General features: G+C 39.0%; 2 protein-coding genes across 6 annotated transcripts in view; one reads left to right on the forward strand and one right to left on the reverse strand.

Moving 5' to 3' along the window:
• Window positions 1–13,893, forward strand: part of LOC146481049 (uncharacterized) — a 418,045-nt gene that overhangs the window by 298,196 nt on the left and 105,956 nt on the right. The window lies entirely within an intron of this gene.
• LOC146481060 (phospholipid-transporting ATPase ABCA3-like) overlaps window positions 1–13,893 on the reverse strand; it is a 156,623-nt gene that overhangs the window by 49,638 nt on the left and 93,092 nt on the right. For all 4 annotated transcript variants that reach the window (XM_085108724.1, XM_085108726.1, XM_085108727.1 and 1 more), the window contains 9 exons: window positions 9,317–9,383; window positions 8,509–8,618; window positions 8,029–8,327; window positions 6,728–6,919; window positions 5,966–6,054; window positions 4,454–4,661; window positions 2,727–2,852; window positions 1,987–2,088; window positions 459–617 (listed from right to left, as the gene is read on the reverse strand). In XM_085108724.1, the coding sequence (XP_084964850.1) occupies window positions 459–617; window positions 1,987–2,088; window positions 2,727–2,852; window positions 4,454–4,661; window positions 5,966–6,054; window positions 6,728–6,919; window positions 8,029–8,327; window positions 8,509–8,618; window positions 9,317–9,383 (1,352 nt within the window). The remainder of the gene's footprint in view (window positions 1–458; window positions 618–1,986; window positions 2,089–2,726; window positions 2,853–4,453; window positions 4,662–5,965; window positions 6,055–6,727; window positions 6,920–8,028; window positions 8,328–8,508; window positions 8,619–9,316; window positions 9,384–13,893) is intronic.

Consider the following 13,893-nt stretch of genomic DNA (forward strand, 5'->3'; position numbering starts at 1 on the left):
CGTCATAACCAAACCAATATTTCTCGCATTCAGGGGTTACCAAATTCCCTTAGCTATGGGGCTCCACTGCGCGCGCCTTTGGCGTGCGTGGAGCTCCGCTATAAATAAGTCCAAGATCTACTTTAGTACAAAAATTGTGGCAATATGTGAAGGAAATGTAATGTTGTGGTGAATAAATGACAGAAGTGTTTTTTTTTTCCATCTGTAACAGAGCCATAGTGGGAAGAACAAAAACAGGAAATCCGAGTTCTCCCAACAATAACAACAACAATTTATTATAAGAGAAGACACTTTTTACAATGTTAGTTGCCCACAATTAGCAAGGGCTATTCAAGGTGGGTAGCATTGAGGTGGATAGCTTTACATTACCTGTTCGGATACCGTACCATAAGAGATTTGTGGTAGCTAAGCCATTAAACTATAGATTCATGTGACAGACATCAAAGTAAAATAATTACCAATAATAAAACAATGGCATCCAGGTGATGTACTTGAAATGCTCTAAACATTATAATGATTCCCAGCATGGGAAACAAGTAGTTGATGAAGTCCCATGAATACGTAGCCAGCCAGAAAGCAACAGCGTCCACACCACTCACAAACTGAAGATGCTTCGCCTATAAAAAAGATATTAACCAAGGAAACATGGTCCATTACAAAGTAAAGATAAAACAACTTGTACTTCAGGTTATTTTACAGAACGTTTCACACAGGTTTCAAACAGGTTCCATTTAATTAATGACAAAATAATGAAAGGTGAATTTCGCATAAATACCAAGAGAAATTGCCCACAACATCTTTCACATTTATAGAAGACCTTCCCTGTTTTATGTAAATTTTACTTTATTCTATCACTAATAGCTACTGAGTAGCAAAAACGTTGATTCAACACGCAGCTAAAGCCCGTGTTTCTAAGACGTCTTCTTCCGTTTCCATAACTCCGAAAGTGTTCCCTATTTAGGGACAGTGCCTCCTGTTGCCACTGCGCATACCTTCTGCGCATCGCGGAATGGCCCGAGAAACTCGGGTCACTTAAGGACGGTGGCGTGGTTTATGACTGCGTTGAAAAGGTATCGGATGTAATGCATCAGTCAATTTCAACAGTGCCCATCCCCCCCCCCCCCCCGGGCCGACCCCAGGGAATTAGGATTTTTTGAAAATGAACTGGCAAATGCCCCACCGCCAGGACAAAATAGTTGTTCAAATTCCCCGGGGTGGTGACTCAAACATGTCAAAAATGTTTTATTTTCTTCGTTTCTCGTCTTACTTTCAGTAAAATCTAAGCTAATTCAGACCAAATTAAGTCCTAGCTGGGTCTCGTTTCCCGTAGTTAGTGCAAAAATAGGTCATTTTACAGCTGTAGCGTCCCATTTTATATCCTATCTGGACGCATTCAATAAGAAACTTACTGTATTTGTCGATGAATTTGTCATTAAGAAAGCGACAATGCTGTAGGGTGAAAAAAGTGAGATGGTCAAATGCCCCGGGGTAATTGGGTAGAAGGCTAATGCCCGACCCCCGGGATGGACAGTGTGGGAAAATGCCCCACTATTACCCTGGGGGGGGGGGGGGATGGGCACAGCTGGAATTGACTAATGCATAAAAAGAAAACTAGGGAAGGGGGGGGGGTGGGGTGGGGATTACCTCGCATTTTTAAAGGATAATAAAGTTTTACTTTGGGAGAAAATGCCATTCATTTTTTATTTTAAAGCTTTTTTAGAATTGTTGCTTCGCTTGTCTCAAATATACGGGGTTATCCCCAATTTTCTTTTTGCTTTTCTCGCATAGTCAGTCATAAACGCGCCAAAAATAGGCCTATTTTAGGACGTCTCCCGTCCTTAGACATGTACTACATTAACCAATAATCTGTATAAGACCAAAACCCATATATCACCCAATCAGAATACGCATTTACTAAAGCAAATTTTACGAACTACTTTGTACTGCAGACTCAATAAATAAATCGCACAGCAAACATCTGCAAACCTTTGAGCTCTTTTCCTTGACCAAAAACGGAACAAAACTAGCCGCAAGAAAAGCCACTGCAAAAGCTAACATTAGGGCCAACAGGAATGAGCTTATATCAGCCTGTAACAGACAACAACAACAATTCAATCAGTTGCTTTAATGCTGTCCCACAAAATTTTTTGGTAGAGCGGTGGTGTAGCTGTTAGCGACAAAGAAGCATAGTGCTAAAAAAAAAAATTCCCAAGCAGGTAATTTTTACAGTTGACTTTGACGTCAAAAAGAAGCAAAGTTTGGACAAAAGGACAAAATACATTCCTTGTTTAAGTTCACCTTTCTTTAGAAATCGCATGAAAAATTACTGCAAGGTCAAAATTTGTCTCTGATAAGCCCGCCAAAAGCAAGTTTGGATTTTTCTTGATTTGTCTCACAAACCTTGGACAGAAAATTTCTCGAAAACACTCTCAACTAACTGGCTCAACACAAAGAAAAGTACCTGAACTATCAGTACCTTGGAAAGTTTCGAAAAAAAAAACCGTCTACATTTTAAGAAAATTGACTTTTGATAAAGGACAATGACGTCATTGAGTTGCCATGGTAACGGCGATTATTATAAAACTTAATTCGTCTAAAACTTTGATCTTTTTCAAGCAAATGAGTGGCAGTTGATCTCCTTGTTTACCTTATAAAACGATGCGATTCGTGATTAATTTTCTTGGAAAGTATCAGTACTGAAGGTGTGTTCCCTACTCGAGACTCACCGGTTGTTGTTTCGAAGTCAATGGCAGCGGATGATTAATGGTCTCTATACTATACGAGTCATTTATCCAGTAGGCCAGCAAGAAATTTGACAGAGCATTCAGGGAGTCTGCTTGTGTGTGATAGGCCTGGAAATGTCAGAACAGAAAATCACTCGTGATCGCTTGCTTCAGTTTCAGTCTAAGGTTTAAGCATTTCTTTTGTTGCTGGCGAGTTAAACTACATTACTATTACGGACACTGGTGCTGAATCTGTTAATTGCTGTAGAAGATCACTTTACCAGTCGATACTAAAGGACAATAAAATATCCATACACAACAACTGCCTTCAAACTTTTAAAGATACTCGGTTTTACAATCTAGGTATGGCCAATCACGTATTGGAACCAAATTTATTCGAACGTTACAACACAAAAACGACACGATTCATTTAATGAAATGCTACCTTAGTTAATACCACCCGAAGGGAAAGATGTATTAGCGATGGTATTTTGAAAAGAAGTATTATCAGAGCACTCAATTCCGTGAGGAATACACGGGCTTAATTCTAACGATTTGAAGACTTTTTATTCATGAAGCAAAAGCGTATATGGTAAATCCTGGAAAAGGCGCTCGCTTATATGTTTTTCAAATTTGGAATAAGGCATGGTTGTAGGGGGGAGGGGGGTTGTTATTTGATTTTGCACAAATCCTAGCCATGTCTAGAGATGGACAGTTGTACTTGTACCATGTTTTTACTATTTGCCTGTAAACAACTACACACAGTGACCTGCGTTTTAATGCACAAAAGCGGTATGCTTTGTCCGCATGATGCAAAAAGAAATGTCGTGGAAGAAAAAGAAAACCATTTCTTGACTGTAATGTTGAAGTCAAGACTAGTTCATCTTTGATTCTAAATTAGAGATGATTAAACTAGCGATAATTTGGAACAATACGGCAGCTACACATAACATTTGTTGGCTCTGCACTCACCCAAATAAGAACAAAGGTGAATGGCTGGGGGAGTTTGGGGTGGGAGCACTAATTTCAAATTTTGGCCATTGCAAGAGTACTTAATCAAGAGAAAAGCTTATTAAACAAGAGGTGCTTATTCCAAGATTTACGGTTATGCGGTGCTACGGATCCGTAATGATCTTTTTTTCAGGACAGAGTTAACGCACTGATGCAATCGACTTTGCATTATTCAGATTAACTTGGGATGGACGGTGTGTTTCTGTATGTCCGTTCATCTAACAATTTTTTTTAACCAACAGAGTTGATAACTAAAGGTAACCTGGCCACTGTAAAGATATCTGAGCGGTCTGTCTGTTCGTCAGACAGTGAACATGTTTTCGCTCAAGAAAGTTGAAAAATAACCCTTTAAAGTGTCAATCGAAAGGAAGCCCACAAATTAAAATAATGGCATTGGTTTTTCAACTGCGGACAAACTTGTCCGTGTTAGATGATCTGTAAAACGCTGGGTCAGCCCATATTTCGTCCTTCTCTCCCAGGTTTTGTGTTGGAATTAAAAAAATGAATGACCTGACAAACACCTTTTTAACTGGACACGAACTCTGAATCATTAAAAAACTGCTAACACTGAATAGTGGGTTCTCTGCAGACAAATGGGATACAACCACAAAAACTGTGGAGTTGTTAACGTTGAATTTATCTTTATGTACACTTGAAGTGTAAGGCAATCTTCCTTATATAGCATCCCTCGAAACAGCGACAAAAGCAGTCAAACTTACTTTATTGCTGTACCACAGTGTAGCAGCAAGCTTGGCTTCACCTGTCTTTGTAGCAAAGGTGAACCCCACGACGTGCTTGTAGAAATAATCTGCAGCATTGCTGTTCTCCAAGACATATTCGGTGTAAAACGTACTCGATTCGCTTCGATTTGTGTCATGAAGGGAGATTTTTGTACAACTGCATGTACATTCGCCGCAATCATAGGTGCTAAAAGAAAGAGATCACACATGAAAATTATAAAAAGAAGGTACACAGGAAAAGCAAACGAAAACCGAACAAAGGTGCATCCCAGTACCCTCGTGCTTTGGGCGTCGAACTTGTAGCCCTTGAGGTCCCCATTCAAGTTCTGCTGCGACTACTTGAATTTCTTTGACGTTAGCCCGCTGGTTTGCAACACCAACGAACCAAAATCTGTGCAAATAGCCAATCGGTCTGCCTCCCACAAGTTTTTATCAAGACTTTTTAACAAATGTAACAGTATGTTCAGTTTGAAAACAGCATTTCGTTTAGTGATTTAATGTCCCCAATTAGCACGGCAGTGCTAGATACTTTGACACTTAAATAAAACGTGTTATTATGCTTATTATAAAAGCAGCTATAAAAACTTTCGTTCGATATTCGTTGTGAAATGTGGTAGGGCGCAATGCGTAGCCTTCTACATCTAAAATAGATGCATATAGTTGTAACAAGAGTAATAAGGTAAAAATAAAGGTAATAATATTAATATCACCCTTAATTCAGATCACCCTAAAAAAGAACCTTAATAACTATTTTTAAATTTCGGACAATGTTCAGGCTATTGGTGATAACAGCCTTCTTCATATTCGTCAGCAACTTCTTCCCTCTTCTCCCTGACATCTTAAGCATTCGTCACGCGTTCCTGCCCCACGAACGTGGGGCAGGAACGCGTGACGAACCCCTAACGGAACGTCTGCGTGGGAGGCTACCAAACACGTCAATTATTATATTTTATTGTTCCCACTGTATCAGTGGTAGCGCTGTTTCAAATCCCACATGAAGGGGCCATACCTCATCAACTTTATCCATTTCAAGATACAAGACTGTCAATGGCCATCGCTTTATACCTCACACCAATTTCTTTCTGACTAACTTAATTCTTTTCGGATTGGTAGATTACCCTTTTCACAATGAATTCAGCACAAGTAAAAGTCACCGGAGGAGAAATTGGAATCTTTGAAGCACAGTGATACAACTTGTGACCTCAACTGAGATCTGCGGATCCACTTGATGGTTTTGCGTGGCTACCATGCATGACTTCCAAGGTACCACCCGAAGAGGGTAATTTTCGCTTCCAGTGAGTTGATCTCCGAAAATTAACCGTTGTTTTTAAAATACCATAAGAAATCTTTGGAGCCCAATTACAGCGCCGTGTGACACATATCATGGCTAGGAATAAACATGTTGTGGGGGGAGGGGGAGGAGAACGATCCCAAAAAGAAGTTTTAAATGGTTAAATCTGAATGCAAATGAATAAATTTTACGATATTTACCCGTCATCACTAAGGCATTTTGAACAGTGAGTGTAGCCAAAGTTTTTGTTGCTTTTGAAGCAATCAACGGTGAGTTGCATGTCTTGGAACTAGATTTAGAGGAAAAGACCAGCGTTACAACATCCAATGATTAACAAATAAAATACACAATTTTTTTTACTTTGACATGCCATGGCTAAATGAACAAGTAAAGCCTGGGGAATGCAATACATGCGTGTATTAACAAGATTTTGACAGCTAAGGCATTCAATGCAGCCTTAAATAAGCAACCTGGTTTTCACTTGACCATAAAAGAACATCAGCAAAGGTCTTGGCTACGCAGAGTGTGCAATCATGTACTTCTCAGGTACCAGAATTGGATTTAAACAACTTGAACTCAAAGTATAAGTGCAAGAAACTAAAGCACAACGAGTTTGAGTCTGAACGAGATTTCGTCTGGACAGAAGTCTAGAGCAAAGCAACTGAGTTAACGCTTTCACTCCGCAGTTTGTTATAAAAGGCTACTGTAGAACAGCAATATTTGGACCAATTCGGCTGCTCGAGCTATAACAAAAAAACAAAGACTTCTGTTATAAACAGAAATTCGTTGTGCATCCGAGTTGATGTCTTTGCTCTTAAACCATAAGACGTGTTCTTAAGTTAAGCATGCTACTTTATCAGAGCAATGTATAAATCGGGACTAAATGCTACTTGCTTTGTGTCTCAGCAAGGTCAACCCCTGCTTGACTTCCAAGTACACAAACTTCATAATAGGCAACTTACAGCTTTCTGGCACTTCTCATTCAGGATAAAAAAGTCATAGTTGCAGCAAGCGTCCACCCGATTTTCTTCATATTTGAAAGGGTTCCCCTTCACCAAGATATCGTTGCCTTGGTTACCAGTCTCAATGTCTTTCACATCACACGCAATATTCTTTAAGTCTACCTTAACATCCTTAAGATGTTTTTTCGCTGCCTGTGAGATAAGATTTAAGGTGTTAAAGGGATGTTGACAGAGTGCAGCTTTGTTCATTCAGTTCTTCTGTTAAGTTGCAAAAAGCAGTTTGCCCGATGATCACGCCATGAATGTCATTGTGTCTGTTATATTTAAAGCTTATTCGGTGGTAACTGAATGAACACCTGAAACCCATTAATGACTCTTTAATCGAGTATCGTAAAATCAACACTAGAGCAATCACTAAAACAAATGATAGCAGACACAAACAAAAAAGACACAAAAGTACAAAGAATGTTGGTAAATGGCAGCAAGCACGCGAATTGCAGCGAGCAGCTTACAGGTGGCTTCGACTTTACTTTTCCCAATCACGCAGCTTCATAAACAAACAGAACAGCAAACATTTGACTGTTAATTTAAGACTAGGTTAATCTTTACTTTATCAACACTTAGGGAAGTAGTTCCTGTTTAGGGTTTCCTCAATACACTTAATTTTTCCTTTCTGTATTGTAAACCATTAAAGATTTGAAGATTGTAAGCGTAACGGACCGTATATCACGAAGTGCGTAATATACTGTTAAATACTGTGGAATATTGTAGCAGATTGTTTCTTCGTTATTCATTTAAACACCCCTCTTTAGCAATAATTCGTTAGAGGAGCACTATCACAACAATTTTGCTGTATTTTGGTCAAAACTGCTCAAATGTTTGACAAAGAACAAGTTTGTAACATGAAATTGCTCTCACAACATTGGGAAGAAATTATTAAGGTTTTTCTCCCAGGAAGAACAAACCATAATCGATTTTACGCAACTTTTTTAAAATACACAGGAAGAACTTGAAAAAAAGCATTGGCCAAAATTTTTCAAGTTATAATCCACTTTCATCCTAGCTATCCGAAGCCAAACACAGTAGAAGTTTCTGTGCACTAGTAGGGTTATTGTACAAAACTAAAACATCATTTTAACGATTCAATTGAAATAAATGTTTCTTTGCTATTCATAATGACACTAAATATAGATGACACGGCGCCTTTTAGTCACTTTACATAGCTCTTTCCTTGTATTGCAGCTGTCATTACAAATGAAGCTAGCAGACATGACAAAGTGTTAGCGATATCCTCAACTCACTTTTAAAAGTAAATACTTGTCTTTAGGAGTTACGTTAGGACGAAAATCAGCATAGAAACCAATGTTTGAATCTCCTTTAATGCTAAGGTGAGACAGGTTCAGCACACGTTTCGGTTCACTCTTGCTTGGCTCCTGATAAGTCTTATCAGTCATGGTCAACAGCAATCCCAGTAGCACCATCAGAAAAGGGAGAATGAGTTGTGTCAAAACCAGTTTCTTCTCTCGTCTAGCATTCAGAAAACGCTTCAACAACAACGCTTTGTATTGCTGCCACTTCAGACTTAAACCTGTTTTTAGTTCTTGGAAAATAGAGAGATGGAAAACATCGTAAAACACAAGCTTAAGAAAAGATAAATTAGAAAAGCGAACAATGCCACCCTGTACACTGTCCCAAACACTTCTCTTTTATCCACGTTGAAAGTACCCTCTGTGCAATTTCCTTAAGGAATAAACATCGAAGTTCAAATCGAAATAAAATACCTCCAACTGAATTTTGTTCCACCGCGGGAATGGCCATCAGAATATCTGTACTGGATGAACGGTTATCTGCACCAGCTGCTTTGTGGCCATGATGTTCTTGATCAACAGCTCTGATGGAAACATGTGTGGGCTTAAATTATTATCCATACCAACAATGACACTGAACCCAATGTATTCGTTAGATGCCATCTATATTAAATAGACAAAAGATCCTCGCAGTTGGTACGTAACTTACACAGTTGCGAAAAGAAAGCCTGAAAAAAAAAATCATCTTGAACGGGATTCGAGCGGGTGTGCAGTGCAGAGGTCATGGGTTCGAATCCCGTTCAAGCCTGAATTTTTTTCAGGCTTTCTTTTCGAAACTGCTTAAGTTGCGTACTTACTGCTAGGATCTTTCGTATATTTAATCTTTGATCCGCGGTTCAAATATTGGTTTCATATATTCATATTCATTTATTCATCCCTCACGGCTATATTACGAACTCACAGAATGACCAGCTCCCAGTTGGCTTGATAGCTTGACGAAAGATTGACTGGATGAAAGACACAAAAGGAAGTTGTGTTTACAATTTGAACACTTGCAATAAGAAAGAAAACTAGTAGTGAACTAGCACCATCACTCTGACATCAGAAATACCTTTCCTTGCATTTTATTTGGAAAAACCAAGAAAACAGTGTCAATGAGTTTGATCTGTTTGATTGACGCAGACGCAGAGTCCAAATGTGCCTGAGGGTCACAACATACCACAATTCCACAAGTAATACTAACAAGTCATGCAAAGTTCTCTCAGCACCCTCTCCGACTTACATAAATACGTCCTCCAGAGTTGTCACAGAGACACCAAAACTTGTTATTCCATATTCATTCAGCTTATCTAGTTGGAGCGAAAATGTATATATCAGTACATACATAAACCTTCTCTGCTAGCAGAGGCCTCTTTTCCGTTGTATTCGCTGAACGACGGGCGAAAGGAAAAGACACCTCTGCCCTGGGTCGAAATGGACTGAGTGGAGCATGCGCCACGGTTACCTAGTAAAAGTCCCGGTAAGTTATCGGGCCCGATAAGTATATTTTTAAATGTTTTTTCGCCGATTACACAGTGATTAGAGACATGATACTTGGCCAATGTCTTCGTAGCATTATAAGGTTTTAAAATTTAGTATTCAAAGCTAACAAAAATGGACTTCTGCTAAGAAACATTTATCACCAAAGACACTTATCGGGCCCGATAAGTTACCGGGACGTTCGAGAAACGGGCCCCAGGGCAGAGGTCTCTTTTCCTCGGGCCCGTCAATTTAGCGAATACAACGGAAAAGAGGCCTCTGCAAGCAGGTAAACATAAACCAAGAAGGTCTTCAGGCGTAAGCTGTATACAGCAAAACAATTTTACAACCACGGAAATGGATATGGCTTGCGTTCTTAGTACAAGGTAATAGGTGCCTGTGGAAAAACAGTTTTAGCCAAATCCGGATTGTGAAGTATATAAAGTCTCTTGAAATACGCTGAAGTGTTTAAGAGCCATTGTCAGTAACTTTCGAGGAATCCGGCGACAGAAGCGAAAATTCGATTTTTTTTTTCATTTGCCCCAAAAGATCCTTTTGGTGAACTATTTTCAATAATAATATTCAAAAGTTCCAGCGAATTTTTATTTTGGCAAAAATTGGGAAAGGCCCGATTGAAATTATGCAAATGAGTACATTTTCAAAACTTTCGTTCAAGACAAGGCAACTTTTTCTCGAGTTGATACTTTCACAATCGTTTTTACATCCCTTCTGCTTGCTTCCAAACTATATTTTATCTCGACCAGAACATTCTTTCATTTGAAGTTACCCACGTAAAGAATACAATGTTTGCTATTCCTTAGATAGAATGATTTTTGCCATATTTCAGATGACCATATCATCGGGGGTATACAAATATACTGGTAATGAAATAACTTTTTTGAACGGGCAATTGTTCTTATTTATCATGTTAAAATATTTAGTTTGGCCCGTTAAAAGTGAGCGCGCTAGGTCGAGATGTGTGGAATGCACTTTGACACAATTCGCCATTTCAGCACCTCATGTTCCTCCTGTTACTCTGCACGTGTCAATACAGTTCACGAAAGCTTTAAGATAAAAGCCAAGGTTTCTGGTTTCATTTCATACTTTTATACACGAAAATAACTAGCTTTTAACTTGAGTGCTCCCCATATTAGCATTAAGTTATCAAATGATTCTTTTTCAGGTGAAATTTTCGAGTTTATATTGAGCCGTTCAAGCGAGATGAAAGAGCCGAACTTCCCAGGAAATAACTTGAAATCAGTGAAATTAATACTCTGTCTTTCATATCATGCTACACTTCCAAACTATCGTTATTTTTAAGCTAGAAAGTGTAAATGCTTCTTTTTTACTTGGCCTAAAACAGAATTTGCCTAAAATATTACGAATGAAGTCCACCGCAAGAAAAAACTGAAAAAATCGCGCACCGACGTAAATGTAAACATCAGCCGTTTCTCGACTTGCCACATGGATGAAACGCGTCTGTTGTTTTACCTTTGTATACATTTATGACCAGAAAGTAGAAACAAAAAATCTTCTCTATGCCCATCTATATGTAAATACACTTGCCAACCAAGCTTTGCTTTTCTGTGTGTTTGTCGAAAATACTGAAGAATAGTGCAACATTGTTACTGACTACTTGACTCATTCCATCACAACCGGATAACACGACTAAAAACTAGATATAAAGAAATGCTCTTACTCGTCTGCAATTGTTAATCACATTATATCTGGCGATATCATATCCCCGCGGCAAAGCTGAAAATTGTCTCAAATTCTGCATATTAGAGATTCAGAGTTTTGAACAACGCGAATAACTTTCATTGCGTGACAAGTGAAGTGTGATACAGAAGCGCGCGAAAAGCACAGGAATAACCATGTCAGCATTTGAGCTTGTGATGACCGTGCTAAAATAATTTTTTAAATTACAAGACGAAATTGAGGCAAGTGAAGGTCTGCAAGGTATATTTAATGGACTGAAACGATAATCATGTAGTTTTCCTCCTCGGAGATTCACTCCGTGTTGTCTGTGACGGATTCTCATCAATAACATTACAGGAAAAGTTAAACCGAAATTATTAAATTTAAATCAAGTCAACAAATTAAGAACTTTCGAAACCTCAATGCGGTCCAAATATTTGTGGTAGATCACATGCGAAGGCGTCAGATTCTTTGTTAATCAAGCAAAAATTTTTTGTCCTCTCCTTCCTCGATCATTGTCAACTAGGCTAAGCCAGCTGTCACTCGACTCAGGTCGCGTGACAAGTATTATCGGCGTTACACCAGTCGGACAAGTCCGAACATTTGCCAATGAAAAGAAAAAAATGAAGTAGGAATAAAATTTCAAAATAAGAAGGATAAAAATCCTGAACAAAACCACCGTAACTGAGATATTTCCTTTGTCTTGTTTAGTTTTATTTTCTTTTGTTGCGTTTTTGCTATTATTTGGTGGAATATAGGCGGGAAGGGAGATGGGGTGGGGGTGGAACATGGCAGATAAAACTCAAGTTGACCAGAAGCATAGAGCAAATGCATTTGATGATGATCGTTAAGAAACACGCTACTAAGTATAGCATGCAGATTCCTTCCCTCTCAGAGGTAGTCGAGAGAGATAAGTTTCTGAAACTCCTCTTTCGTGTCTAGTAGGCAATCTCACTTACGTCTTTAATGAAGTAAGTAATGAAATCTACTTTCAGAGAAATAAGACTGTAGGTAGCTTAAGGTTACTTCCATGTTTCGCGAGTGCCTTCAGGGAAATCTAGCGTAGGCGCGCTGCTTTCGATAAAACCACGGAAAACTATATATCACTGTAAAGCTGATAAATTGAAGTTTGCGAAAATATCAATGTTTTTTTATTTTCTTGGATACATAAGCGCTCAGAGGCCTGCAAACTCAATACTAGCGACGTGTACTTAACTGAATTACCCACTCTCACGTAAAGGCGCAAAATCAAACAGACTGCACAATATCAATCAGGAGATAATGGCTAACAAAGTGTGTCAGGCTTTTTCTTTATTCCTATTGGTTTGTGAGAAAACCCATCTTAAAGATGGACAATGGAAAATTTTTGTAGTCCCGTCAGATGTTAACACGTCACAGGAAAAATATTTTGAATTTCGTAAAAGCCTGACACACTTTGATGCATTAATATCTGATGACCATTTTGGCCAAATTTCGTTGAAATCTGGCAAATCTACATACCCTATTAATTCATTTGAAGATGGGGAATTCGCGCAAAAACAAAAGCCGTGTTTTCGGCATCGAAACATTTTCCGAGTTTTCGCACCTCGTTAAAATTTTTGTCAACACGCTCACGCCGCCGGCCAATCAAACACAAAGAAGCATTCCCTGGGGAGTTCTGTAAGCATTTAGTGTTACTGTAATATTATATAAAAGCGATTTCGTTATGGGAAAAGTTAAGTCAGGCGCGAGAAAGCCACCGGCTAAACCAAAACAAAGAAGAAAACGGCAGATAGACGCAGAACATGAAACTGGCAGTCCCAGCGGAGTTGACACGAGACACGCACTTCTCACCGCTATCAGTACACGAAGCTGCGTGCTGAGGTTGGCTGCTTATTTTCAGCCGGTCAACAACGACGAAAGTGGCTGGATTGTTGCCGGCATCTTCGATTTCGGACTCTGAACTGATGTTCGACTCTCCACTATCCGATTTCTCGTCCTTGAATTTCTCTACTGCCGAGGCAGTTATAGAAAATCTGACTGGTTGTACCAAGAACCCTTGTGGCTCTCTGCCAGCTGAAGTTTTTTGGTTTCGTCAAATGATTTTTCGACCTTCTTTGGGCCGGGTTTTTTCTTAACTGTCACCCAAGGCAACTTTTCTAGTTTCACTTTGTTCATAACAACCTTTTACGCAATGCTTGAATCCAAAAAGGAACGCTGTGTCACAGGTAAATCTTACATACAACGCCGTGACCTTTGCGATGAACACGATGTAAACAAAAATATGCAAATTTGCCGGTAATTCAAGATTGCGGGTAAATTTTGCCGCGTAATATCTCAACACAGCCCGCATAAATTGGATTATGACACCTTCGCTCGCTCACCGCTTTTCCTACAAACCTTTGTTTTTTAGGTAGCTTGCGTTCTTTTTAAGATTTCTAACGGCTGTTTTCATGAAACTTTGCATCCCTTTCTTGTTTTAACAATTATCTAAAAAAAATGATTTGAGAAAAATTCGACCTTTCTTCCCCATAAGTAACCTTAATGGTCAAATTTATGAAAGGCAATTGAACCTAAAGAGAGGACGCGTCAGCACCTGAAAGAGGTTGAAAATTTTAAGATGTTATTTTCTGGTGCGCGCACTGGTGTCAAAGTACAAGGGGC

This window comes from Pavona decussata, unplaced genomic scaffold (assembly GCF_977016875.1).
Source record: "Pavona decussata unplaced genomic scaffold, jaPavDecu1.1 SCAFFOLD_51, whole genome shotgun sequence".
Classification (NCBI taxonomy): domain Eukaryota; kingdom Metazoa; phylum Cnidaria; class Anthozoa; order Scleractinia; family Agariciidae; genus Pavona; species Pavona decussata.